At 40.5% G+C, this 24,000-nt stretch overlaps 1 protein-coding gene across 1 annotated transcript in view; it reads right to left on the reverse strand.

Annotated features, from left to right (window-relative positions):
* Positions 1–24,000, reverse strand: part of aff2 (AF4/FMR2 family, member 2) — a 157,639-nt gene that overhangs the window by 99,002 nt on the left and 34,637 nt on the right. Inside the window, exons 2-4 of the mRNA XM_068325461.1 lie at positions 11,559–11,679; positions 3,720–4,368; positions 722–1,149 (exon numbers count right to left, since the gene is read on the reverse strand). Of these exons, the coding sequence (XP_068181562.1) occupies positions 722–1,149; positions 3,720–4,368; positions 11,559–11,679 (1,198 nt within the window). The remainder of the gene's footprint in view (positions 1–721; positions 1,150–3,719; positions 4,369–11,558; positions 11,680–24,000) is intronic.

A 24,000-nucleotide genomic window follows, 5' to 3' on the forward strand; every position in this document is an offset into this window, starting at 1 on the left:
CTGCACTGCTGTCTGTCTGTTTGGACTTTATTTTACTTGTATGACGATGATGATGATGATGATGATGATGATGATGATGATGATGATGATGATGATGATGATGATGAAGGGGATAATGATGATGTAGGGATGTCTCTTCTTCAGTCTCTTGTCAAAAACTATGTCACTATGTGGGTTGTGGTCAGATATGTACGAGGAAGTTTTCCTCTTTGGAGTCACACTGGGACAGAATTAGTAAACCGAAGACTCCTTCATTCATATTCACTCATTCATTGTCTTGAAGGTGAGACACAGGCGCACACTTATCCCAGCTAACTCCAGGCGGAGGTTGGGTACACCCTGAACAAGTCGCCAGTTTATTTCAGGGCCACATACGGACAAAGTCCACACAGAAAGGCCCCAGGTGGAATCAAAGCCTTCTTGCTGTGAGGCAACGGTGCTGCACTGGCTTGCACCAGGAGACACCTGAGACTCTGTTAAATAGAATAATATAATAATGACCCATAAACGTCTTATTTATCGAGTGAACAATCACTTTCTTTATGTAAGAATCATTTTTAACCCAAATAATAATAAATTCTTCGTAACGATTTATAAAATGTTTGAGCAAATTTTGTACAGTGAGTAGAAAATGTGAAGTGGTATCTGACCGTGGATCATTTTGGTTAGTTATTGACCAGCACTTGATATTCTATTTAGGACTTAACCACGGTGCTCTTACCTCGCCTGCATGGCCGAGACTCAGTTTTGGCAGTTTATTCTTCGCGTTCCCAGAGTTCCCTCCATAAGTCTGACTGTTGTTAAATCCCTCCGTTGCCGTGAGAGGAGGTTTGAGCTGCGGCGAGTCACTCGGCGCCTGGTCCTGTCCATCCATTGGTCGAACGTACGCTGTGGGCTTCTGCTGCACAGCGATCGGCTTCCCCGAGAGGCTGCCAGGTGGGAAAGTGGGCGTCGTCAGCCCAGATGTGGGAGTGGTTAGACCAGGAGTGGGCGTGGTCAGAACTGATGTGGAAGCCAGCGGAGAGGAGGATGTAGACAGGTGAGAACCAGATTCATTTTCAAACGGGGAAGATTTAAAAACATTTTCTGTGTTGCTGGAAGACTTAAAATGGCCGCTGTCCATGGTTGAAGATCGAAAATTGCCACCATCTGTGAAAGGAAAGAGAAAAACAAACAATAAAAGAAGTCAGAACTACCCAAAGTAACACCTATTATTGTAAAAGTATTGCTCTGCTCTGCACATCAAAATCCAATGAAGGCTGAATTTTAAAAATTCCCCCGTGCAGATGGATGGAGCCAATCACAATCAAACCAAATTGTGTCCTGCCTGGTTATGAAATCAACTGAAAGATACTGTTATCCCTAGGTGAAGATGTTATTTTTCATAAATCCCACCACAAATTTTGTTTTTCACTTAAATTATTCATAACCACTCATGGCTCCAGCAAAGACAAAGATTTTCTATGAATAACAAAACATGAGAAATGTGCTTTTGTTATATGAATGGCAGGTTTAATCAACCGTACTCTGAGATCGTCCCCACTATTGTAAAAGAAATAGCTCAACTTCAAAGGAAACGCCACTTTCTGGAGATTTAGATGGAAATACCTGTAGGTTTGTACACCTCATATAACCACAGTACTGAAAATAAAACCTTTCTATTTTTAAGACCGAATTGTGTGGGTTTACTCATTCATATAGTTTGTAATGGAGACATTCAGATAGACGTCCTTCACTAAGTCTTTATCTATCTGCTTCCTCCATCTCTACTGGTTTCAAAAGCTTTTCTTAAAGGATTATTTCCCACTGTGGGATTGGGGCAATTAACCTTTAGCTTCACGTCATGTTTATAATGACTGACAAGTGTTGTAGATCTAATGATGACACAACACATCAAAATATGACCCACCTGCCACCAGTATGTCAGGTCACTTGATGCTGAAACTGTGTTGATTCAGTTTGATATGAACTTCGATGTTTTTTTATAAGTTACAAAAATACATATTGAAGAATAATAATCACACTAATAATAAGGATACTAATGTGACATCAGGGACAGGTTTTCATGTTATGGGAGTCATACAATGACATCAAGGGACTCTGACCTAAATGACATAATGGGAGAACTGATTCTTGCTAGAGCTTTGTACCGTCTGACTGCCGTCTAGTCACCAATTACCATGTAATAAACAAACAAACAAACAAACAAACAAACAAATAAATAAATAAATAAATTTTATATATATATATATATATATATATATATATATATATACACACACATTATATACAGTATTGGAATGAAACCAGTATGGTTTCATGCCAAAAAAGAGTACTACAGATGCAGTATTTGCTTTGAGGATGTTGATAGAGAAGTACAGAGAAGGCCAGAGGGAGCTGCGTTGTGTTTTTGTAGATCTGGAGAAAGCTTATGACAGGGTGCCCAGAGAGGAACTGTGGTATTGTATGAAGAAGTCTGGAGTGGCAGAGAAGTATGTTAGAGCGGTGGAGGACATGTATGAGGACTGTAAGACAGTGGTGAGGTGTGCTGTAGGTGTGACAGAGGAGTTCAAGGTGGAGGTGGGACTGCATCAGGGATCAGCTCTGAGCCCCTTCTTGTTCGCTATGGTGATGGACAGGCTGACAGATGAGGTTAGACAGGAATCTCCATGGACTGTGATGTTTGCAGATGACATTGTGATCTGCAGTGAGAGCAGGGAACAGGTGGAGGAGAAGCTAGAGAGGTGGAGGTTTGTCCTGGAAAGGAGAGGAATGAAGGTTAGCCGCAGTAAGACAGAGTACATGTGTGTGAATGAGAGGGACCCAAGTGGAAGAGTGAGGTTAGAGGGAGAAGAGATCAAGAAGGTGGAGGATTTTAAGTACTTAGGGTCAACAGTCCAGAGCAATGGAGAGTGTGGAAAAGAGGTGAAGAAGCGTGTACAGGCAGGATGGAACGGGTGGAGGAAAGTGTCAGGTGTGATGTGCGATAGAAGAGTTTCAGCTAAAATGAAGGGAAAGGTGTACAAAACTGTGGTGAGACCAGCGATGGTGTTTGGTCTAGAGACAGTGTCACTGAGGAAAAGACAGGAGACAGAGCTGGAGGTAGCAGAGATGAAGATGCTGAGGTTCTCTCTGGGAGTGACCAGGAACGATAGGATCAGGAATGAGTACATCAGAGGGACAGCACATGTTAGAGGCTTTGGAGATAAAGTCAGAGAGGCCAGACTGAGATGGTTTGGACATGTCCAGAGGAGAGATAGTGAATATATTGGTAGAAGGATGCTGAGTTTTGAACTGCCAGGCAGGAGACCTAGAGGAAGACCAAAGAGGAGGTTTATGGATGTAATGAGGGAAGATATGAAGGTAGTTGGTGTGAGAGAAGAGGATTCAAAGGACAGGGCTAGATGGAGGAAATTGATATTAGCTGTGGCGACCCCTGAAGGGAAAAGCCGAAAGGAAAAGAAGAAGATATATATATATATATATATATATATATATATATATATATATATATATATATATATATATATATATATATATATATATATACAATAAGATTTTTACACTAAACTACAGATGGCAAGCAGTGCTGATTTCACTTAATATTTAGCATACAGACATGAAAGTCCTATGGATAATATCCTTTAGCCATTACAATAAGATTACTAGTCAATATGTTGACCTCCTCCTTCCTTCAAGTCTTTGTGTTTCTGACTCACCTGAGAGAGGAAGGGTTTTGGAAGGATGGGAAGAGTGCCTTCTCCGAGAAGAAGAGGAGGAGGAAGATGAGGACGATGAGGAAGAAGAAGGACTGGAGTCTCCTTTAAGACCAAGTTCATCTTTAAGTGAGCTAAACAGTTCTTCATGTCTTTGTTCATCTAAAAGGGACATTTTTCCTCTTCCGCTAGTAGCCGCTGTGACCTGCCCCTGGCCGTTTTGTCCCAACCCCAGAACAAGGCCTGCTCCCTGGGCACTCTGTCCATGGCCTGTCCTTGACCAATCCATGCAGCTACGGGCCTTTTTCAAATTCTGATGTGGGATTATTGTGCCATTTGACGATGATGTGGTCAAAGCAGGAGGCTGCATTGAACTTGAAGAAGAAGAAGATACGTTTCCCATTCTCTTGTCCCCACCTCCATCCACTCCTCCTCCTCCACCTGTTCCTCCCCTCATGCTTTCGGTGAAAAGCTGCGACTCCATGGCAGGTCTCTCTGTTGCTGAGGTGGTTGGCGTCTGCAGGTTGTTGCTGCCTTTGGGGATTCCCACCAAGTGGCTCTGATTCGAATGGCTAGTTAACAGGTCTTTCATTTCTTCGTAAGAGCCCAGAGTGTTCTGGACACGGCTGGCCAATGCATCACCTTTATTAGTCTGAAAGAATGAAGAAGGAAAAGACAGGAGGGAGGAGGAGAGACAAGAGTGTTAATTAAGTCTTACATTTTTCCATTTCTCTAGGCTTGATGAAAAGCCCTCTTTATTCATCCAGAGTGGAGCAGTGAGAGATAGATTGGGTGACCACTGACCAGACATCAGGACGAGATGATTAATTAAAAAACATGCCACCCTTAAGAGGGTCTAGTCCAGTCTGCAGCAGTAAAATTAATGGGGCAGGAATCATTATTAGCCTGACTCCAGATTCTCCAGCAATCACTGCTCGCAGGACAGAGCAGCCATCACTGATATATCACCTTCACCTGCCATGTGAGATGCCTCTAAGAATAGCTCCAGACAGGTCATTTAATGAAGAAACTCCATGATTTGAGCATTTGACATTTTTGAGGAACATAGCAATCAGCAGCTGTCTTTCTGTTACAAAAAGCCCTGACTGAAGAAATGAACAGATGATGGACTGTTGAAACATGGAGTGAGAGAAGCGTGCAAAGCGGCCTTCTAACTTCAGTGTGCATAACTTAAGTGTTTTGGTTAGTAGGTCCAAATATGTGGTGCATGTTACTCCACTTCAGTTGACATGAAGTGGTTGTGTCATATTATAGTACAGTATGTTTAAAGGTTAAAATAGGTTGATTTTAAAACGTCATCATATTTACAAAAAGTTAAAAGAGTATCATCATATATCTACATATCACTAGCTTTCTTATACAATAGTTTTAGTTAAAAATCAAATAATGTGGCAACTGTTAGATTATTTGTATCACACCAATGGGGCTGAAGTGGAGAGTGAACTGCTTAAAGTTCTTGTGTTCACATGAGCAATGGCTTCTCCTGGTAAATGGAGGCGGTCACAAAAGTTATCTGTACGTCCTGAGGAGATTGGCTCTAACACAACAACTCTCACCAGCTTCTACAGCCGCACCATTGAGAGCTATCTCTCCGACAGTATCCCAATGTGGGAGGTTCACCTGAGGGTGGTGAAAACAGCAGACAGCATCACTGGCTGTCCCCTTCCCTTTGTGCCACAAAACTAAAAAAGATGCCTCAGAGAAGTGAGGAATATATTAAAGGACTGCACTAAGGCTCTGGCAGCATCAGACTGAGGTGAACAAATCATCAGCAGCCAGATTCACCCGAAGTTCCTGGTCTTCTGCCATCAGGGTACTTAACCAAACTACTGGAGCACAAACTTGGCATCATCAGCACCCTGCAAAACAGGACTGACAAGTACCCAACCAGTAACCAAGACCAGGTAAAATAACATCAACACCTGAAAGGGGCACTGAAAACTTATGAAGGCTAACACAAGATCCAAAGGAGAATAATCCAGTGAGGACAGAAGACGAGGAGGGCAAGAGTAATGATATAGTGATCCCATATGTGTCTGGAGTGTCTGAAAAACTGAGGAGGATATTCAACAAGCACTAGGTTCCCGTGTATTTTAAGTCGGGCAACACCTCCGACAAAGACCAGTCCACCCAAAAGACCCCACACAACAGAGTCAGAAGAGCAACCTGGTATCAAAGTCAAATGCAGAGAGGAATGCTCAGATGTTTACATAGGGGAAACCAAACTACCACTACAAAAGTGCATGGCTCAACATGCACTTTTGAGCCATGCACTTTTGAGCCACGAACAGCCAACACATCAGGACAGGACTCGGGAGTGTTCCTTCACCTCAAGGAAGAAGGACACTAATTTCAGGACACCGATGTTCAGATCTTGGACAGGGAAGACAGCTGGTTTGAGAGAGGAGTGAAAAAAGCCATCCATGTCAAAGTGGAGAAGCCATCTCTGAACAGGGGGGGTAGTCCGTGACATCACCTCTTGCCCATTTTCAATCAGGTCCTTTCGAAACTCCCAAAAAGAATGTTTCACCAGATTAACCCAGGTGATGTGTCTCATGCTAATGGCCCTCATTAGTATACAAAGGCTCGGTAAAACTCGCATTTCAACGACCCCTTCGACACCCCCTGGCACCCCAATCAACTATTATTGAGGAGCCAGATGGGTTAAAATGTGAATAGCACTGACCACACCCCACAGGGTTACTAATAAGCTTGGAACAACACCAGCCACCATCAGAACTGAAGAAGCCTCTTGGATGAGACGAAACCTCTTCGAGAAACTTTCATAAAGTCCAGTGGATTGATTTAAACGGCTTTGGATAACCATGATCTGGATAACTGAGAATCTACATGGACAGGGTACTTAACCAGCAATACTATCCCAAATTGGACATTCAATTTATGTATAATTGTTATACAACAGGCACTCACAGGTAAAATATTTACATTGACTCCATGAGTCTACAGCTGCTGTTGATAATAGTTTTGATGTATTTGTTTTATTTTCATTTTTATAGATATTCTTTACATTTTTGTCTTTTAATTTATATCATGTAACTGAGGCTTTCCTGATTATTCCTTTGTTTCTTTGATTGACTGTGCTCTATCTAAAGTTGCACATGTCGTAGCTCACAGGAGAGCAGTCAGACCAGGCAAACAAATCCAAAGGCAGCAGGCGACAGCGACGTTCAATAAAACAGAGCAAGCTGGAAAGATGAAGAAAATAACAAAACAAACAGGAAGCAGAATGTCGCTGAAGACATAAACAACGTCACACACGGGCAACTTGGTCAAGTTATTAACCAAGGAGGTAGAAAAACCTGTCTGACAATTCTAAACTACATTTGTGCTCATCCATAATCTTTCTATCGGTGTGGGGAGGTGGTTCTACAGTCTGGATGTCATTGACTTTCTGACACAGAGAGTTATCAACTAGAGCCACGTTTCTAAAGCTATTGAAATATTAATATAATACAGTACACAGGTGTTCTGACTGTTCATACCCTCACCGAGGCCAAATGTCTGAAGGCAATATTTTGAACGTAACATTTTTTTTAAAATCTATGTGAGTCTGCTATCTCCCTCGGACTAGAATGTTTATAGGAATCATCTTTGAGTGATTGCCCAGGATTTGCATCTATGGTTGGCTAAAGACATCACAGCCAGATGACATCACTGTCTGTTGTGCTCTGGCTGCCTCAGGGATTTAGAGTTTCTGGTATTTATGCGGTTTTCTTGTGTTTAGAAAGAAGGATACACTGAATTGAAGAAAGACGTGCCAGAAGCGATGAATAATGCTTCCAGCCACATAGATTAGAAACAAACCACATGGATTAATTGTCTTTTAAATCCTTACTGAACTATTCTTGCTATCTGTTCTTGTACCCACATGCGTCCTGTATGATGTCATGTCCTTATGACTCATGTCACATTAAATTCAGTTGTGTGGCATCTTCCTGCTGTGTAAATGTGAGGAAAACAATTTTAATTTTCTCAGATTACAGTAACTGCTTAGTTGTCTCACTACTCTGTCTCAACCACAACTGGTCCTCTGAATCGGTGAAAAGTTATTTCAATGCTCTGTGTGATTGAGATCATCTCCTGGGCACATTTTCATGAACAGAGAGGAAAAATAGTTCTGTAATTATTTTAAAAAAGCTTCTTTAAAAAATGTATGTAAATACATGTGGTTAAAAAATCTCATTTCTAACCGATGTGACTGAAACAATATTCATATCTTCTGACATATCTTTCTTCAATTCAGTGTATCCATCATTCTAAACACAAATAAGGCAGGAAAATCACATAAATTCCCAAAACAAAGAGAAAAGAATATTCACTTATTTACAGAAGATTCATAAAAGAAAGAAGAAAATTCAAATCTTAACAGAGGTAATTTTTGGGTGTACGCACACATGTACACATATGCACACAAACACTACACACTGTGGCAAGCCAAAGTTAGCTGTGAATAAATTATCCCATCGCTTCTCCATCTCAGTCTCATGAATAAAAGATCTGGTGGCTGAAGAGGAACAGAAAACACATTTACAGAGACACAAAATGGAAAACAGAGGAGAACAGGAGGATGAATACCTGTGTATGGTGTGTGTGTGTGTGTGTGTGTGTGTGTGTGTGTGTGTGTGTGTGTGTGTGTGTGCGCACGCACGCGCATGTGTATGAATGTGGATAGTTCATCCCAAATAGCTGCTAACAGCATAACGCTGTTTAACAGGATTAGACGAGGGATTAGCTAATAGCTGACAAAGATTATGAATACTAGACAGAGGAAGAAGGCAAGACTAAGAAATAGAGTGATGGACAGACTGTTAAAGGTACTGAGAGGAAATGATGGCAGAAAAAATGACAGACTGAGAATGATAAAAGTTCTATAAATCCTGTGTGCTAATGAAAAAAGGCTGATATAGATCTCTGAAGGAGCGGGCTGGGAAGTTCAGTCAGCTCTTAAACAGAGAGGAAGTGCAGAGAGGTTGTGGAGGCAGCAGTAAATCCACTGAGTTGTATGAAGTCAAGCAACACCCTCAGAAAAAAATAATAAATCAGTAGAAGGAATTGGCAAGGTGTGCCAAAGCCATTTTTCAAGTTTAGCAGCAGTGAGAGATAAACGGTAGAGGAAGACGGGGGAAGCATTAGCTAGAAAGAGCTGGAATATGAAACAACCAAACAAGATGTCCCCTATGACTGATGCAGCCATCCCTGCAGGCCGGTCACTCAGTAGATGTATCGCTGCTCTAAGTATTATTTGAATGATCTCACTTTAATTATACAGTACTTCCCTTGTTCAGTTAATCAGTGTAATTAGATTAGATGTAGGGATCATCCGCACGGCAGCGTCCTCCAGTCAACAGCTGATATATGACAGAGATCTTAAAGTTACTGTCGAGTTTTTGGAAGCAGTACTGTATTTAAATAATTTTTATGAGATCAGTCTTTATTAGGTTAGTTTACAATGTTTAATACTCAATAAACTCTGTTACATGATAACCGTCCTAGATTAACTCTGGATTGAATGGACAGTTTTAGGAACTCAGCAAATATTCACTCAGTCCTCTCAGCAGTTTAGGATCTTTCAGCTCATTATTTTGGCAAAAACAGTACTGCTTGGATCCATTCTCGAGGATCTTGTATCATTGTGAGATTTATGCAGACATTACTAGTAGCTTGTAAAATATGGCAGCTTGGTCAGGGCCAATAAGGAATTGGTTAGACTACCAAAGTAAAGCTTGATGTCATACTACATAAACTGTACAATTTTAACTGTATTTGCTTTGGGAAGAATGGGTTTGATAACTTTAAAAAAAAATTGGTACATTAGGTTAAATTCAGTTAAATCACATAGTTTAATGATGTAAGTTAGAAAGACGTCCTCTCTGTGAGCCACACAACCACCTCCTAACAGACTGGTTTCACTCTGTGTCCTAACTCACCAGAGTTAACTCACCGACACTGGATGGGTGAGTTAGACACAAATTTCTTGCTTTCATGGGACTTTCAGCCAAAGAAGTAACAAATGATGTCATCACAAGCGCCGAGGTAAGAACAGACCACAGGCTGTCGATCACATCATCCCAAAAAACATCCTTTATGGTGGAAACACAACACTAGAACAACAGTGTTATGCAGTTGCAGCACCTTTTAAATGATTACCTGCACCAGGAAAAATAGTTTACTATGAGATTAAATCACAAATTGTTGCTGCTTCATATTGGAGCAGCTCATTCTGCCTGATTAATATACAGTAAATTCACTCCTTTCCAATCCAAATGACATTCTGTTGTCAGGTATGACCATTCCTCTCCCTGAGAGATCAATCAAACTTCATTGTGACGTATAAATCTGTCTCTTAAACAAAGAGAGAGCAGTCTGTGAGGATGAGTGTGTGCTGTGTGAAGCTCACTGACGTTAGCTTCTGAGGCTGCTTCCTGTTTCAACCCTTAAATGTGTGAAGACAGACAGTGACAGTTTGACGATTTTAAAATTGATTTTTAAGGATTCAGCATAAAGAAATTAGTTTGGAGAAAATAATCTTTCTTAAATCCTATTTTGACAGGATGAACATTGCTGGGGAAGTTGAGGAATAAAATACCTTTTGTGCTCCTGTGTAATTTAATTTATCGGTCCACAAGGCATTTCAAGCGTCAGGAAATTAAAGGATAGGCTCTATAATGGTTCAGCAGGACAAAGTCAAGGAGCTGGAGACAGACGACAGGCAAAGAAACTACTTGAGGTGATTTCTGAATCAAATCTTGTGGTTTGTCTTTTTGTTATAAGTTCTAGCGCACATACATAAAGCAGATTCTGATATCAAGAAGTCTGACTTTCACAGGACGACATAATCTCCACTGTCTTTCTAACTGCACAACTTGACAAAGTTCTGTCAGTATCAAAGTAATTCAGTGATGATGGTTAGCTGGAAAAGGAACAATTGATAGACAAGTTGCTTTACCATGAACAGATAGGGCTTAAAATTAGGGCAACTAAGAGATATTACCTACAGATGATGTTGTTTTTAATGTTTTTGTCATTTTAGAACTGCTCTATGTCTATATTTTATATCTCATTTGCTTACAAAAGTAGAATTTAACATTGAGCTATACAAAAATGAAAACATAGCAAACTATATATAAAACATGTACATTGGTTGTACAAAAAGCACCAGAATGTTCGCCAAAAATGAACAAAAAAAAAATCAAAACAGTGAAGTGTAACTGCACTATAGATCTAATTTTCAAATCCCTCTGCGTTCTCTTAGAATAATAATCCTTCTATGATAGTTAAGACAGCCAATTGTAGCCCTACCTCAGTAATAAAAATTGTTTGCTATTGATTTAATCCACATATGACCACAAATATTAACCCTTTGTAAATTTTTCATAGCAAACAGAAAGTGGCATAAAGGGCGGCAGTGGCTCAGTTGGTACAGCAGGTTGTCCAACGATTGGAGGATTGGAGGATTGGAGGTTCGAATCCCGCTCATCCAGTCGTCTGTCATTGTGTCCTTGGGCAAGTCGCTGTGTGTGAATGTGTGTGGATGTTCCTGTGGTGGTCGAAGAGGCCATTGACACGGATTGACTGCCATGTTTCCATCAGTCTGCCCTCGGGCAAACAGATGTAATATACCACCACCAAGCATGAATGACGAGTAAATGAATAACGGAACCATTTTGAGCACTTTGAGTGTCAAGAAATGTGCAATATAAATCTAATGCATTATTATTATTTATTTTAATCTTATTATTGGAATGGAAAGAAAGTAAGGAGCTAAGCATGAATCATCAACTCTCCGTGAGGGACTCTTACTTTATAAGGTTCTCCAAACAGGTTGAATCCAGTTGAGAACAGGTCTTCATCCTGTTGAACCTCCTGGTTCCTCCTCTCCCACTCTCTCCTCTTCAGGGCACTTCGCTCTGACTCCAAATGGCTGGAAGGAGGCAAAGAGAGAAACTTGTTAGCATCCCTCATCTAGGCTGACTTCTTATCTGGAAACAGGTTAGGTGTTTGCTACTGAGTGTTGTCGACAAGTAATTCTTGGATTTAGAGAGAGAATTATGTGTGAGCAGAAGGGTGGACGGTAAATGAAGCGACTACGGCTTGGCTTGGCTAACACACGGAGGAAAGAGGAAACGCTGAATCCTGGTGTACGTTTCATAAACACAGCAATAAAGGATGGTTTCTGTTTTCAGCAGCAGAGAAATAAGATAGTGTAGCTAAAATGATCCCACTTGATTAATAGAGCTGAGTCAAAGTTTAAGGTTTCAGGCAATATTTAGAAAAAGGAGACTTGGACCTGTCTTTGACAGATTTCTGACATGACTTCACTCTTTACCTAATTTAACACATGCCGTCTTCCACTGGACATAATATCCAGATAATTCCATTCCTGTGAAACACACAGTTACTGAATGTTTGGCCTGACAGTGGATATAAATACCCAGAATGTTTTCTGTCGGCATGAATCAGCTCAGCACTGCGGTGAAGTAGTTAGTCAATGTTTACTCTGGACGTCTGAATGAATTCCAGTCGTCTTAAGTTTGATTTGCAGAGGCTGCTTTGTTTTCAAACTCCAATAAATAACTTTTCCAAGCCGCTAATGACACGTCATGTTTTCTTTTTTCTGCAACATGTATTAGGATACAGGAATAGACACACAGGGAATCCTAATTCCCTTCAGTTTGGGAACTTCAAAAGTATATCCTCCCCCAACAAAACAAATCCTGCATATGATCCTGATAAAAGGACAAGTGAGGAGAGAACAGAGAGACATATTCAGGACAAACAAAGCATTTCTTCATAAACTTCACAAGTGATATGTAATCTACCATCTGTAATTATGTTCAAATGCATGCTTAATCAATGAGGTGGAAGATGAACACACTTAAACGAGTAGAATCTTCTCATACGTCACAAAACATGACAATCTAGAGTTTTCTTTTGAAAATATGGCCGTATGACGTATTTGAGGTAATTTGCCTGAAACGAACTGCATGTGCTCCTGTCTGACTGTTGCACATGAACACACTGATGAAATAACACATTGTGGACTTCTAACATCATTTTGCTCTTAAACGTACAAACGGACTGTTCACTCCCTGTTAATCCGTGCTACTGAAATGAATGCAAGTCAATGGAGTTAATAGTAAAATAACTATTTTGATTCATCTGAACAAGGAAGGTAATGTTTCCACCAAACACTAGCATTCAGCTCCACAAAGACCCGTTCACTTTGGACTCCCTCCGGGGCACTCCTGACATACCTGGAGATAATTTCCCCAAGAGGGACAATAAAGGTGTGTTTCTTCTTTTTTCTTCTTCTGTGAGTGGTTGAATGCCTGCTAACACTCTTTCCTTGGTTTATTTCTCTTGCTAACTGCTTAAAGTACAGTTAATAAAATGCAACACAAAAAGCTAAAACATTCATTCATTTTCATAGTAATTTCATCCACTGTCGTGGGGAGCCGGAGCCTATCCCAGCTGGTTTAGGGCGTGAGGCGGGGCAAACCCTGGGCACGACGCCAGTGAGCAGAGGAGCCACACAGAGACAGACAACCATTCAAGGTCACACTCACACTCACACGCACACACCGTGGTCAATTTGGAATAGCCAATTATCCTGATGTGCATGTTTTTGGAGGTGGGAGGAAGCTGGAGAACCCAGAGAGAACCCACGCACACACGGAGAACATGCAAACTACACACAGTGTGGGACTCGAAGCCAGAACCACCTTGCTGCCCAAGCTAAAACATGTTAGATGCAATTTCGAAATACAAATAGACATTTAAACTTTTTCATTTCTTGTTTTAAGTGACATTGTATGATATATTCCACACTCCGTTCCAAAAACAGTCTCAATCTGCTCAGTAACTGCAAAAAAAACAACAACCAACAAACAATACCACATTTAAAAGCCACAAATTGGTGTTTTTACATGACTTTTTATATCTCCTTAATAAATGATATAAACTTCCTTTCGGGTGTCCCATTAGGGGTCGCCACAGCGTGTCATCCTTCATCCATTTAAGATGAACGCTCATATTTGTTTGGCAAGGTTTTTCATGCTGGATGCCCTTCCTGCTACAAACCTCTGCATTTATCCGGGAATGGGACTGGCCTACAGTTGACTCTCGCTTGTGCCCTCGGGCTACGGATGTGTGTGTGTGTGTGTGTGTGTGTGTGTGTGTGTGTGTGTGTGTGTGTGTGTGTGTGTGTGTGTGTGTGTGTGTGTTCCAGCATACATGTAAAGCATGCGTTCTACCACTGAGCTACATCCCCAACCTTCGTTACAGTTTTAGATTATTATGTGCTGGCAGGTGTAATTGTGACAGCGTTGTGCTAACCCATCAGAAAATCATCTACTGGTTGCAGTCTCTCATGTCGACTATTGAACTTAAATAAATTAATGGATGATCATTCTTATGTACAATCTAACACACTCTCACACTTAACAGTTGAAGAGGATTTGCCGGAGCTCAAAGAGACAACCTTTTTGCAGTTCTATTTCTATTTATAATAAGGTCAATATGATGTAACATATGCCATTAGCTGGGTACGTTCACTCATGAGTGCATTCATTTTTAACAGAGGTGGGCCCAGTGGGAACTGAAGCCCTAATCCAGGCAACGGTGATGAGATGCTGTACCCACTGAACCACAACCCACTGCAAAGGACAGACATTTATGTGCTGTCACAGTGTCATCGGATGGATCCTAAAAGAATTTGCATTTAATATTTCATCAAGCCGACAGTGCTTCTATGAACTTTATTATTTTGGACTTAAAAGGCAGAATTATTACTTGTGGTTATGAATAAATTTTTTTGGCATTTAAAATATGAGACAGCATTTGACAGTTAACAATGATAAGAATAATTGGATGCAAGGATGAGTGGTCTGTGGGAAATAGAGGAGGTGGCGAAACCCAGATCTTTGCTAACATCTTTTCCTAACATAACCTTGTATTTTCTGCATGATTCCCTTTCCCCAGTTACCGATATACCCTGCCCTCCCAAACTTCCTCAGTCACCATTCTCCGCTGAGAAATTCGCAAGCTGGCAGCAATGCTGGAGTCTCAAAGGTACGAATGAATATGTGTGCACACCAGAGTGTTTGTGAGTACAAGCTGTGCACGAGGCTGTGGCCCGCTGACCCAAGAAAGGGCATCCTGTTATACCGCTTCCACTGCGGAGAGATGAGACGAGCTGGCAATTAGCAATCAACACAATTAAAAGAGACTTTCTCTTTCCTCTACGAGACCTTGCCGTCAACATTTAATCCATCAGACAGACATGAGTGGGAGGTGAGGCAACGAGAGGAAAAAGACAGGGGGGGGGGGAAATCATGGAGACCCATGGGAGGGAAAAATAAGACCCAGTTTCAGGGAAGCAGACAGATTCTTAAAAAGGAAGGAAAAATAACAGAATGATGAAAAAAAGTGGATGAATGAGGAGAGGAAGGTAGAATAAGAAGAAAGGAGGAACAAAAAGAACAGAGAGGGAGTGAGAGGAGAGGGAATACTAGACGAAATGATTGGCAGTGTGTGTGTGTGTGTGTGTGTGTGTGTGTGTGTGTGTGTGTGTGTGTGTGTGTGTGTGTGTGTGTGTGTGTGTGTGTGTGTGTGTGTGTGTGTGTGTGTGTGTGTGGTGTGTGTGTGTGTGTGTGTGTGTGTTCCAGCTGCATGCATAGATGTGACATTTGTGTGTACTTGAAGTACTGGTGAACATGTACATTGTCTATCAGTGCAATTATGCTGAAAGATTTTTACTATGTACACACACACACACACACACACACACACACACACACACACACACACACAGACAATCATCTTCTTGAAGATGAGATTTCATTTGCCTCATCTTCAGCTGCTTACCCACTTTGCTCCTCTAGAACCTCGCTCTACCCCCTCATGACTAGGGGAGAGGCAGGGTACCCCCCAGATGAGACAGCAGCTCATTGTTGGGTGTGTACACACACACATGCACGCGGTAAAGCAGTCCCACTACACACTGTCTCTGTCTGCGCTTGGGCATCAGGTCAGAAGAGGCAATTAACACATCCAGGATCTATTTCCCAGCTGGTGACAGGAGCTGAGTACAACCTCTACCTGCTGCGCACAGGTTAGACCGCCATTCAGCCTTTTCACAAAGGTCAGAGAGGTCAGGACAAGTCTTCACACCTCTAAGTGCTGCAAAACAGAATCACTGACTTTAATTACATGAGTCTTTCAAAAGAACAAAAGATTCAGTGTGGAATCATGGGAGTTGTGTCTTTCTTGTTTCCTCACTATCGCTGTCAATAAAAAAAAAATGTGTGGCAGAAATATCTGTGAATGAATTGAAAGGTTTTAAGGAGTGGTTTTTGTATTTTATATTTACCCTGGCTCATTGCTTTGCTTCTCTCTGTATCTCTGACATTGAAGCAACAGGCAAGGTTTGAAAGTGGTTTCTTTTCTGAGCGATACAAAGGGATGTCCATGAGTGATCCATGGAATCCTTGGATCACACGTGCATTATCCTGATGGAAGAGGACACTACTGGTGTGTCATTCTTTCTTAGACCAACTATATAATAATGACCAGGAACACCCAACAACACCTCTAGTTCTGAAGATGCTCTACATCACAGTTTATCCATTTACAGAGACGCCTAGATCCTCGTGCATGAGTGATTTTGCTCCTAACAACACATTGATGAAGACAAAACCTTCATTTCTTGTCTGATATATCCAACAATTCTCAGTCACCAAGATGAAGCTACCGGAATATATTCAAAAACACTTTTATCTCATTTAAATATATCTCTATGAATCATTTATACTTTCTAAACTATGTGAGAAAAATTCAAACTTCCAATTTTAACTACAAACATTCAAATATTATCTGCACTTCATTTCAATCTCTTCTGGTTTTTCGTGTTATCGTGTCATTAGACCCGGACGGCAGCTGAGACTGTTAATTTTTTCTGCACAGATTTGAATGAAACTCATTTCTAACTGAAAGAATTAAAAAAAAAGGAGACAGAAAAATGATGGGCAGATGGAGGGACAGACAGACGGATTGGTGGATTAATAGCTGTAGTGATATCAGCAGGGCTCGTGCTGTTGATGGTGATATTTTCTGTGAATAAAAATGTGGAGATGGCAGCATTCTTTTTCTACTACTCTGCTTTCCTTCCTTGTGAGTGTGTGTGCATCTGTGTGCATGTGTGTGTGTGTTTGTGTGTATGTGTGTGTGTGTGTGTGTGCTTGTGTGTGTGTGTGTCCTGAAGTAATGCTGATAGCCAGAGTAAGCTCTGGGAATTTAATCTCAGAGCTATGCTGTGCTCCCCTGATAACTAAACACACACACACACACACACACACACACACACACACACACACACACACACACACACACACACAGACACACACACACACACACACACACACACACACACACACACACACACACACACACACACACACACACACACACATTTCTCTAACACAGCCTCATCACTCTGGTTGATTTTCACTGCACACAGCATCACAAACCTTCTCTCCCTCCTCATCAAATACTGCTCAAGTGCCCATCAGCAAGGGACCAAACCTGCGACTCAGCAGGCTGCTGTGGCGGGCAGCTCCCAGCGGATACACAGATTTCTCTTTTTGATGAATGAAGATTAATCACAAGCATTAGCTCAGGACTACTGCGGGTGTAAAGCCATACTCACAACAAAGCTTTGGTGTTTCATGATCACATACAAAGTAAATGTAAAACCACGGTCAACGCTAGTGTCCAATAATATAAACAACTATAAACAACTGGATGGTCCAGCACCAGTTAATGCAGATGGTGTGAAGACATGAAATACAAAAGATTTAGGTGAAAGTTTTCTTTTTTTAGGTCACATTTTGAGCCAGACATCTGTATGAGGCTGCGTTGTGACAATCTACCATTGTTGGGATTCTCAGAAGACATGTGTCAGGACGATGATGAAGAAATAGAGGACCAGCTCATTGTTTGTGTGTGGAACTACCAGAACTGTACGACACTGTGTACCTATAAGATCAGATGAAACAGGGTGGGGATGTGGAGGAACTCACTGAGCTGTTTGTCCACGGATGTAATAATGCACAAGATTTCCTGGCATGATAACCACCGACCATAGAGTGGTGCTATCATGGTATTTAGTATGCAGTTATTATCACTATATTAGTAGTTGTTGTGTCTGTAACAGTGGAAGGATGATGAAACAATCTCCGTCTTGACAATAAAAAATAAGAACTTTCCACATCTCAAGAATTTTTAAAAATAAAATTATTTCCAAAGAACTATTAATGAAAGACATTCAGATGTAAACCCAAACCTGAGCTATAAAATGTAATCCTCTGGGGACGTAATGCACATAAATATGAACCCATATTTCTTCTCCTTCATTCCTATTGGTAACTCTTCCCGTTACTCAAATTATCCTCCAGGGACATTCCTGCGGGTAAAGTGAGGTGAAAAGTCACTTCACAGACCCGTTAGACTAAAATTTATGTCTTCTAACAGTACAATATATTATGTAATATATTATTATAATTATTGAATTTATTATTTTTACCATAACAGAGAATCTTTGCATTCAAAGCCAGAGAAAGCAGAAAACTGTTTCCACTTCTGCACACAGCCACATGTGGCAGCAGGTCGGTAGATTGAGATGAACGTGCTGAAGTTTCTGCAAAAGGTTCCAGTCTGCACAAGTCGTCAAGAGTCCTGGAGCTGCTTCATTGAAAACCAGCGGAGCCTGACTTTGTGGACTCATGCTGCATTAGTGTCACATGGGAATGATGACCAGAACAGATCGAGGCAACCACTTGGAAATATACTTGTAGTCATGAGAAGCAACAAGGGGAGTGAAGTTCTCTCTGCATTGTGGTTATTTGCAGTCAGCTTTTTCCGCGCTAGAGACGGTTCAAGCAGTTGAAACAGTTTTCTATTACAGTCACAGTTTACAAGATGTTGGAAGTTTTAACTGATCCCAAATGCATCGTTTTGTTCCTGTTCAAGATCCTGATTCATCAGTAAATGGAAATATAATGGGAAAAATAATCATGCCATATATATTAGCTCACTGTCAATATTTAATAATAGCTGTCACTCTTTGTATTGTAGCAAAGATCAATAAGTACAACTCAAATTAATTCTGAAATGTCAACACACACCTCAGAGACATTTATTCCAGTCTGGAAATAAAACTGTACTTTTCATCGATGGTGTTCGAGTAGTTAGGGTGAACGGTAACAGAGCCATTAGCTAATGAGCTATCGCATTTGTTGCTTCCATCCAGAGAGTTTTCGCTCTCTGTTGTTTTAGTTACGTATAAATTAGGAAGAAAAAAAAAAGACAACTATCACTCAAACTCCTAAAAATAAAATTAGATACCTATAATTATTATTTTAGAAATCATATAATTTGTATGATGAAAAACTTCACCTATTCTGTAATTTCGTATGAAATCACACAAAATTCTACATTTGGCATTATTGAACTAGTTCTCCTCATTCCAGTCAGTAAATTATATACTATTACACAAAGTGATTAAACGAAGGAGCTGCTCAATTTTTATTAAAGATTATCAAATTCAAAATCATAAGCTTGCTTATCTATATTTTCATTAATTTTTGAAGTAATTTTAGTAATCATAAAATTTTGAATTTGCATTATGCTGTTGAGAAAGTGGCAACATCACCAGACTCATACAATTTAATTTGTTTTTGTGTGTCTGGTTTGATACATTATGATGAGTGAAGTCAGCTGAACAAGGCAGACATTTTTTTTCCCCGGTTCAATAAATACTCCTATTGACAAACAGAAAATGTCGAACATTAGTGTCATCATTCCAGAGCAGAATGCTTGCAGACACACTTAAAATATTGAAGGATCCTGTTTTCACCAGACTGTCTCCTGTTTGTTAGTATAGCGTTCACCTCCTGAGCACAGCCAATGTGTCCTTGAGCAAAGCACCAAACCCCAAAAGCTGCTAGTGTGTGCGTGTGTGTGTGTGTGTGTGTGTGTGTGTGTGTGTGTGTGTGTGTACGTGGACTCTGGCCTGTATATGTATGAAACATATCGAATGTGAAAAAGAATTTCCTCATTTGAGAGATCAATAAAAGGAACTTTCTTCCTCTCTATCTTAATTTCCAATTAAAATAAGTTAAAATTCTGTACCAGAAACACTGGAGTTCTGGTGATCTCTCATGATTGACTTGTAGATTAAAAAATATAATTGAATAATTAATGTTTTCAAAAAGCAGCAGTAAAATACCTTTAACGCTGTGTTATTAGACTTCATATTATCAATAATTATTTTTTTAAATTTTCATTTTATTTGCATTTAATCAGGCGGCTGAATCAGGAAAGAGCTTGTGTCTGTGTTCGTGTGTGTGCGCGTGTGTGAGAGGATGAGGGGGTAGAGCGAGTGTTTTGGAATGACGGAGAAGTGACGGGGGATAATGAGAGGCGGAGGAAGAGGAGGAGAGGGAGGAGAGGGGGAAGGAGAGAGGAATAGCTGTCAGGCAGGAGACAAAAGCTTTGTTTGAAGTGTCAGTTCAACAACACGTTTTGTGCCTGTATGTGTGTGTTTTCTAGCTTGTGTGTTCGCTCACATGGCATGAGGTGTATCAGAGAAATATCGGCAGCATTCCTGGAAGAATAAGATCCAGAATACCATCAATGCAAAAAAATAAAAAATAAAGATTTATGGCTTCCGTTAGAGGACAGTAAGGAGGAGGATATCAGAAAGAGCGGCTTTGTGTCTTTGTGTGTTTGACATGAGAGCAGGTATTATAATGAGACACAGCTTTCAAGCATGTTGTTACCTCCAGCTTTGTTTAAATGCACATCACACACAACCCTGCATTTGACACTGATGGATAGATAAATAGACAGGGAGCCGGGACGGAGCAGGAGTATGAGGGGACTGCTGCTTTGTGTCTTTTGCGTTTGTCACATTATGCAGCAGGAGAAGTGATGGCAGTACACAAATAAAAGTAAGTCGCATCGTATGTAAAGAGGTTTTCTCATTTACATATGTACATATTTTATCATTATTTGCTTCTTGTGTTTAGTTTTCATTTAGAAAACATTGAAATCTCAATAGGAAAACAGTTATCTCATTCTTTGGTTCATAAAACCACAAATTATCTCCAGAAATGAAGTGATAAAGAAAACTGTGACATTTTGAACGAGTTCTCCACTGATTTGGATGTTATAGTGATGTACAAATGTCACTTGCCTGACATCATGAAATGCCATGCAGTTGATATCTATTAACATGTTGTGTTCTGAACAACCACTGACTTATATTCATTTAAATCTATAAATAATGCATGTAAATCAATTCAATGTTCATTGATGACAGTGTTAATGAACATGGGACATACAGTCCATCTACATTATGCTCTGATCTGTTTGGAGATTCATCAGACAGTTTTCCTCCTGTCAGCAGGCAGAGAAAACATCCACAGCCTCTTCATTGGCTGTCTGGGGTCAGCTGACCGCGAGCAAACCTCCAGCGATTTAAGATCAGACTGAACACCTGATCTTAATGCTCAATAACACAACAATGTGCGGTCATAGTCGTGTGTATGTGTGCGTGTGTGTATGTGTGCGTGTGTGTGTGTGTGCGTGTGTGTGTGTGTGCGTGTGCGTGTGTGTGTTTGAATTTAAATAAATTACACATTTTATAATTTGTCACTGTCTTTTGGAAATTATGGATTAACATTTGTTTCGCAACCCTATTTCTAATATTCTCATCTTCCTATATGTAGGCAGGATACTTTTTGAAACACAAGGTGCTTTATTAGCTTTTCACTTACTCTAAGGCATTTTAACTATGGTATGGTATAGAGTATACCTTCAGAGCTAAGCGGCATGTTTGCGTATTTCTATATGTAGTTTGAGATGATAGAATCTCAAGGAGAAAGTGTGAAACACATGTTTCCAGTAAATAGCCATCGCTTCAACCCAACTGCAACATGGAAAGTGGGGGAACAGCAATATCATTGCACAGTGCTTAAAATGTGTGTGCACGAGTGTGTTTGAGCTTGTATTAAATCATGTACCTCTTTTAATTTAGGTACTCTAATATAATGGCTTCTGTAGCCCAGAGAAACAAAGGATGAAAGAGAGTGTGATTAAAAGCAACAGAGAGAGAGAGGTATGTTGAAGTGTGTGTGACACAATGAAAACAGGCCACTCAGGCACATTTCTGAGTGCAAACACTTCTGAGCAGAATGATTGTCAGGGCAAACAGACTCCGGTAACTGCAGAGACTGCTCTCATGCCATCCGCCACCGCTCTGCGATTAAATTCATGAAACATGGCCTCACTAAGTATATCAACAACTGGAATTATTTGGCTGTGATGCTCTCTGGGTAGGGGTGGTGAGTACCTTAAAGCTGTGAAGTGGTGGACAGCACAGAGTCCATTCATTTTGAAATGTCTGACTTTAAAGTCTCTTTTCATCTTGGCTCATCATCACATCTGTGACGATGACCCAGGCTCTGAAAATACAAGCGGACTGTTGTCAGGACGTGTGATAATTCACAGTCGAGGTGTAAAACTTCATTCCGTATTCATTAACAAAGGAGCGTGTGGTCCCATCTATTAATTAAGTTGAAAAATGACCAGTTGAAATGTAGCATAGATGAATTATAGTAAAAACTATGAGCTGAAATTTGGCTCGCTGTTGAAAATCGATTTACGTATTTCACATAAATATTTTCTAACTTTGAAGACGTGGAAGAGCGTCACCACTGCGATTCCAAGTTGCACAACTGCATTGATTGTTTCACCATATTAAACAGGCAAATTATTCAAATCTAAGAAAATCTTTTTATTTTATTTCAGAAAATTCTCCTGAACTGGTGAATCTAATTTTATCTTCATTAAAAACTTTAAAGAGCCAGTATTAAGAAATTTTCAACTTCTTTTGAAAGAAGTTGTTTCTTGGTGTTGCCAACACCAGCTTCAATAAATGTTTCTTTATAACATACAGTTAGTAGATTATAAACCCAGAGAATGTAGTTCTATAGGTGGCACGGTGTCGCAATGGGTAGGGTTGGGTGGATTTGTTGGTTCTAAATCATCTGTAGGTGTGAGTGTGTGGGTGAGTAGTTGTTTGTTTGTCTTTTGTGTGGTTCTGCAATGTGTGGGAAATGGGTCCGGAGTGTCTCCCTGCCACATAACCGTAATGTCCGCTAGGGTAGTCTCCAGCAGCCCCCGTGACACATGAAAGCGGAAGAAGGAGCGAGTCACAGCAAATTCAACATGAGAAGTTTGATGTAAAATTGGAAAAAAAGTTCCAGCTATCAATATAAGCAGATACCCTCCTTTGGAATAAGAGAAAAACACGCACACTTTACTGCTGCCACCAACCACAACTGAATCATTTTCATACATTCCCTATATTCACTGCTTCCACTGTGTTTTGTTTGATTTAATCAAAAGATAATGTGTTTTTCTTTTAATGTAGCCACAACAGGGCACAAGCCAGTGTCTTATTGTGCCGGTCCAAAGCCTGGATAAATACAGAGGGTTGTGTCAGGGAGGGCATCTGACGTAAAACTTTTGCCAAATCAAACATGCAAATCAAATCTATGACTTCCATACAGAATCGGTCAAGGCCCGGGTTAACGACTGCCATTACTGCTGTTCACCTACAGGGTGCCAGTAGAAATTGGACTATTGTTAGTCGGAGAAGGAAAGGAGGAAAATGTGTTTGTAGGAAGAGAGAGAAGAGGAACGCCAAGAGTATAGGACTGAGAGTAGGGACATTAAATGTTGGAACTACGACAACAAAATGTAGAGAGTTGGTTGACGTGACGCAGAGGAGGAAGGTAGACATACTCTGTGTCCAGGAGACCAAGTGGAAAGGTAGCAAGGCTAGAAGTTTAGAAGCAGGGTTCAAGTTTTTCTGTCATGGTGTAGATAGGAAAAGAGTTTGTTAGTAATGTCCTGGAGGTAAAAAGAGTGTCAGACAGTTACAGTATGAGTCTGAAGCTAGAAATCAAAGGTGTGATATTCAATGTTAGCGGGTATGCTCCACAGGTAGGATGTGAGCTGGAGGAGAAAGAGAAATTCTGGTTGGACTTTGATGAAGTGATGCAGAGCATACCTAGAAGTGAGAGATTTGTCATTAATGTAGACTTCAATGGACATGTTGGTGCAGGAAACAGAGGTGATGAGGAGGTGATGGGCAGGTTTGGTATCCAGGAGAGGA

Source organism: Antennarius striatus, chromosome 10 (assembly GCF_040054535.1).
Source record: "Antennarius striatus isolate MH-2024 chromosome 10, ASM4005453v1, whole genome shotgun sequence".
Lineage (NCBI taxonomy): Eukaryota > Metazoa > Chordata > Actinopteri > Lophiiformes > Antennariidae > Antennarius > Antennarius striatus.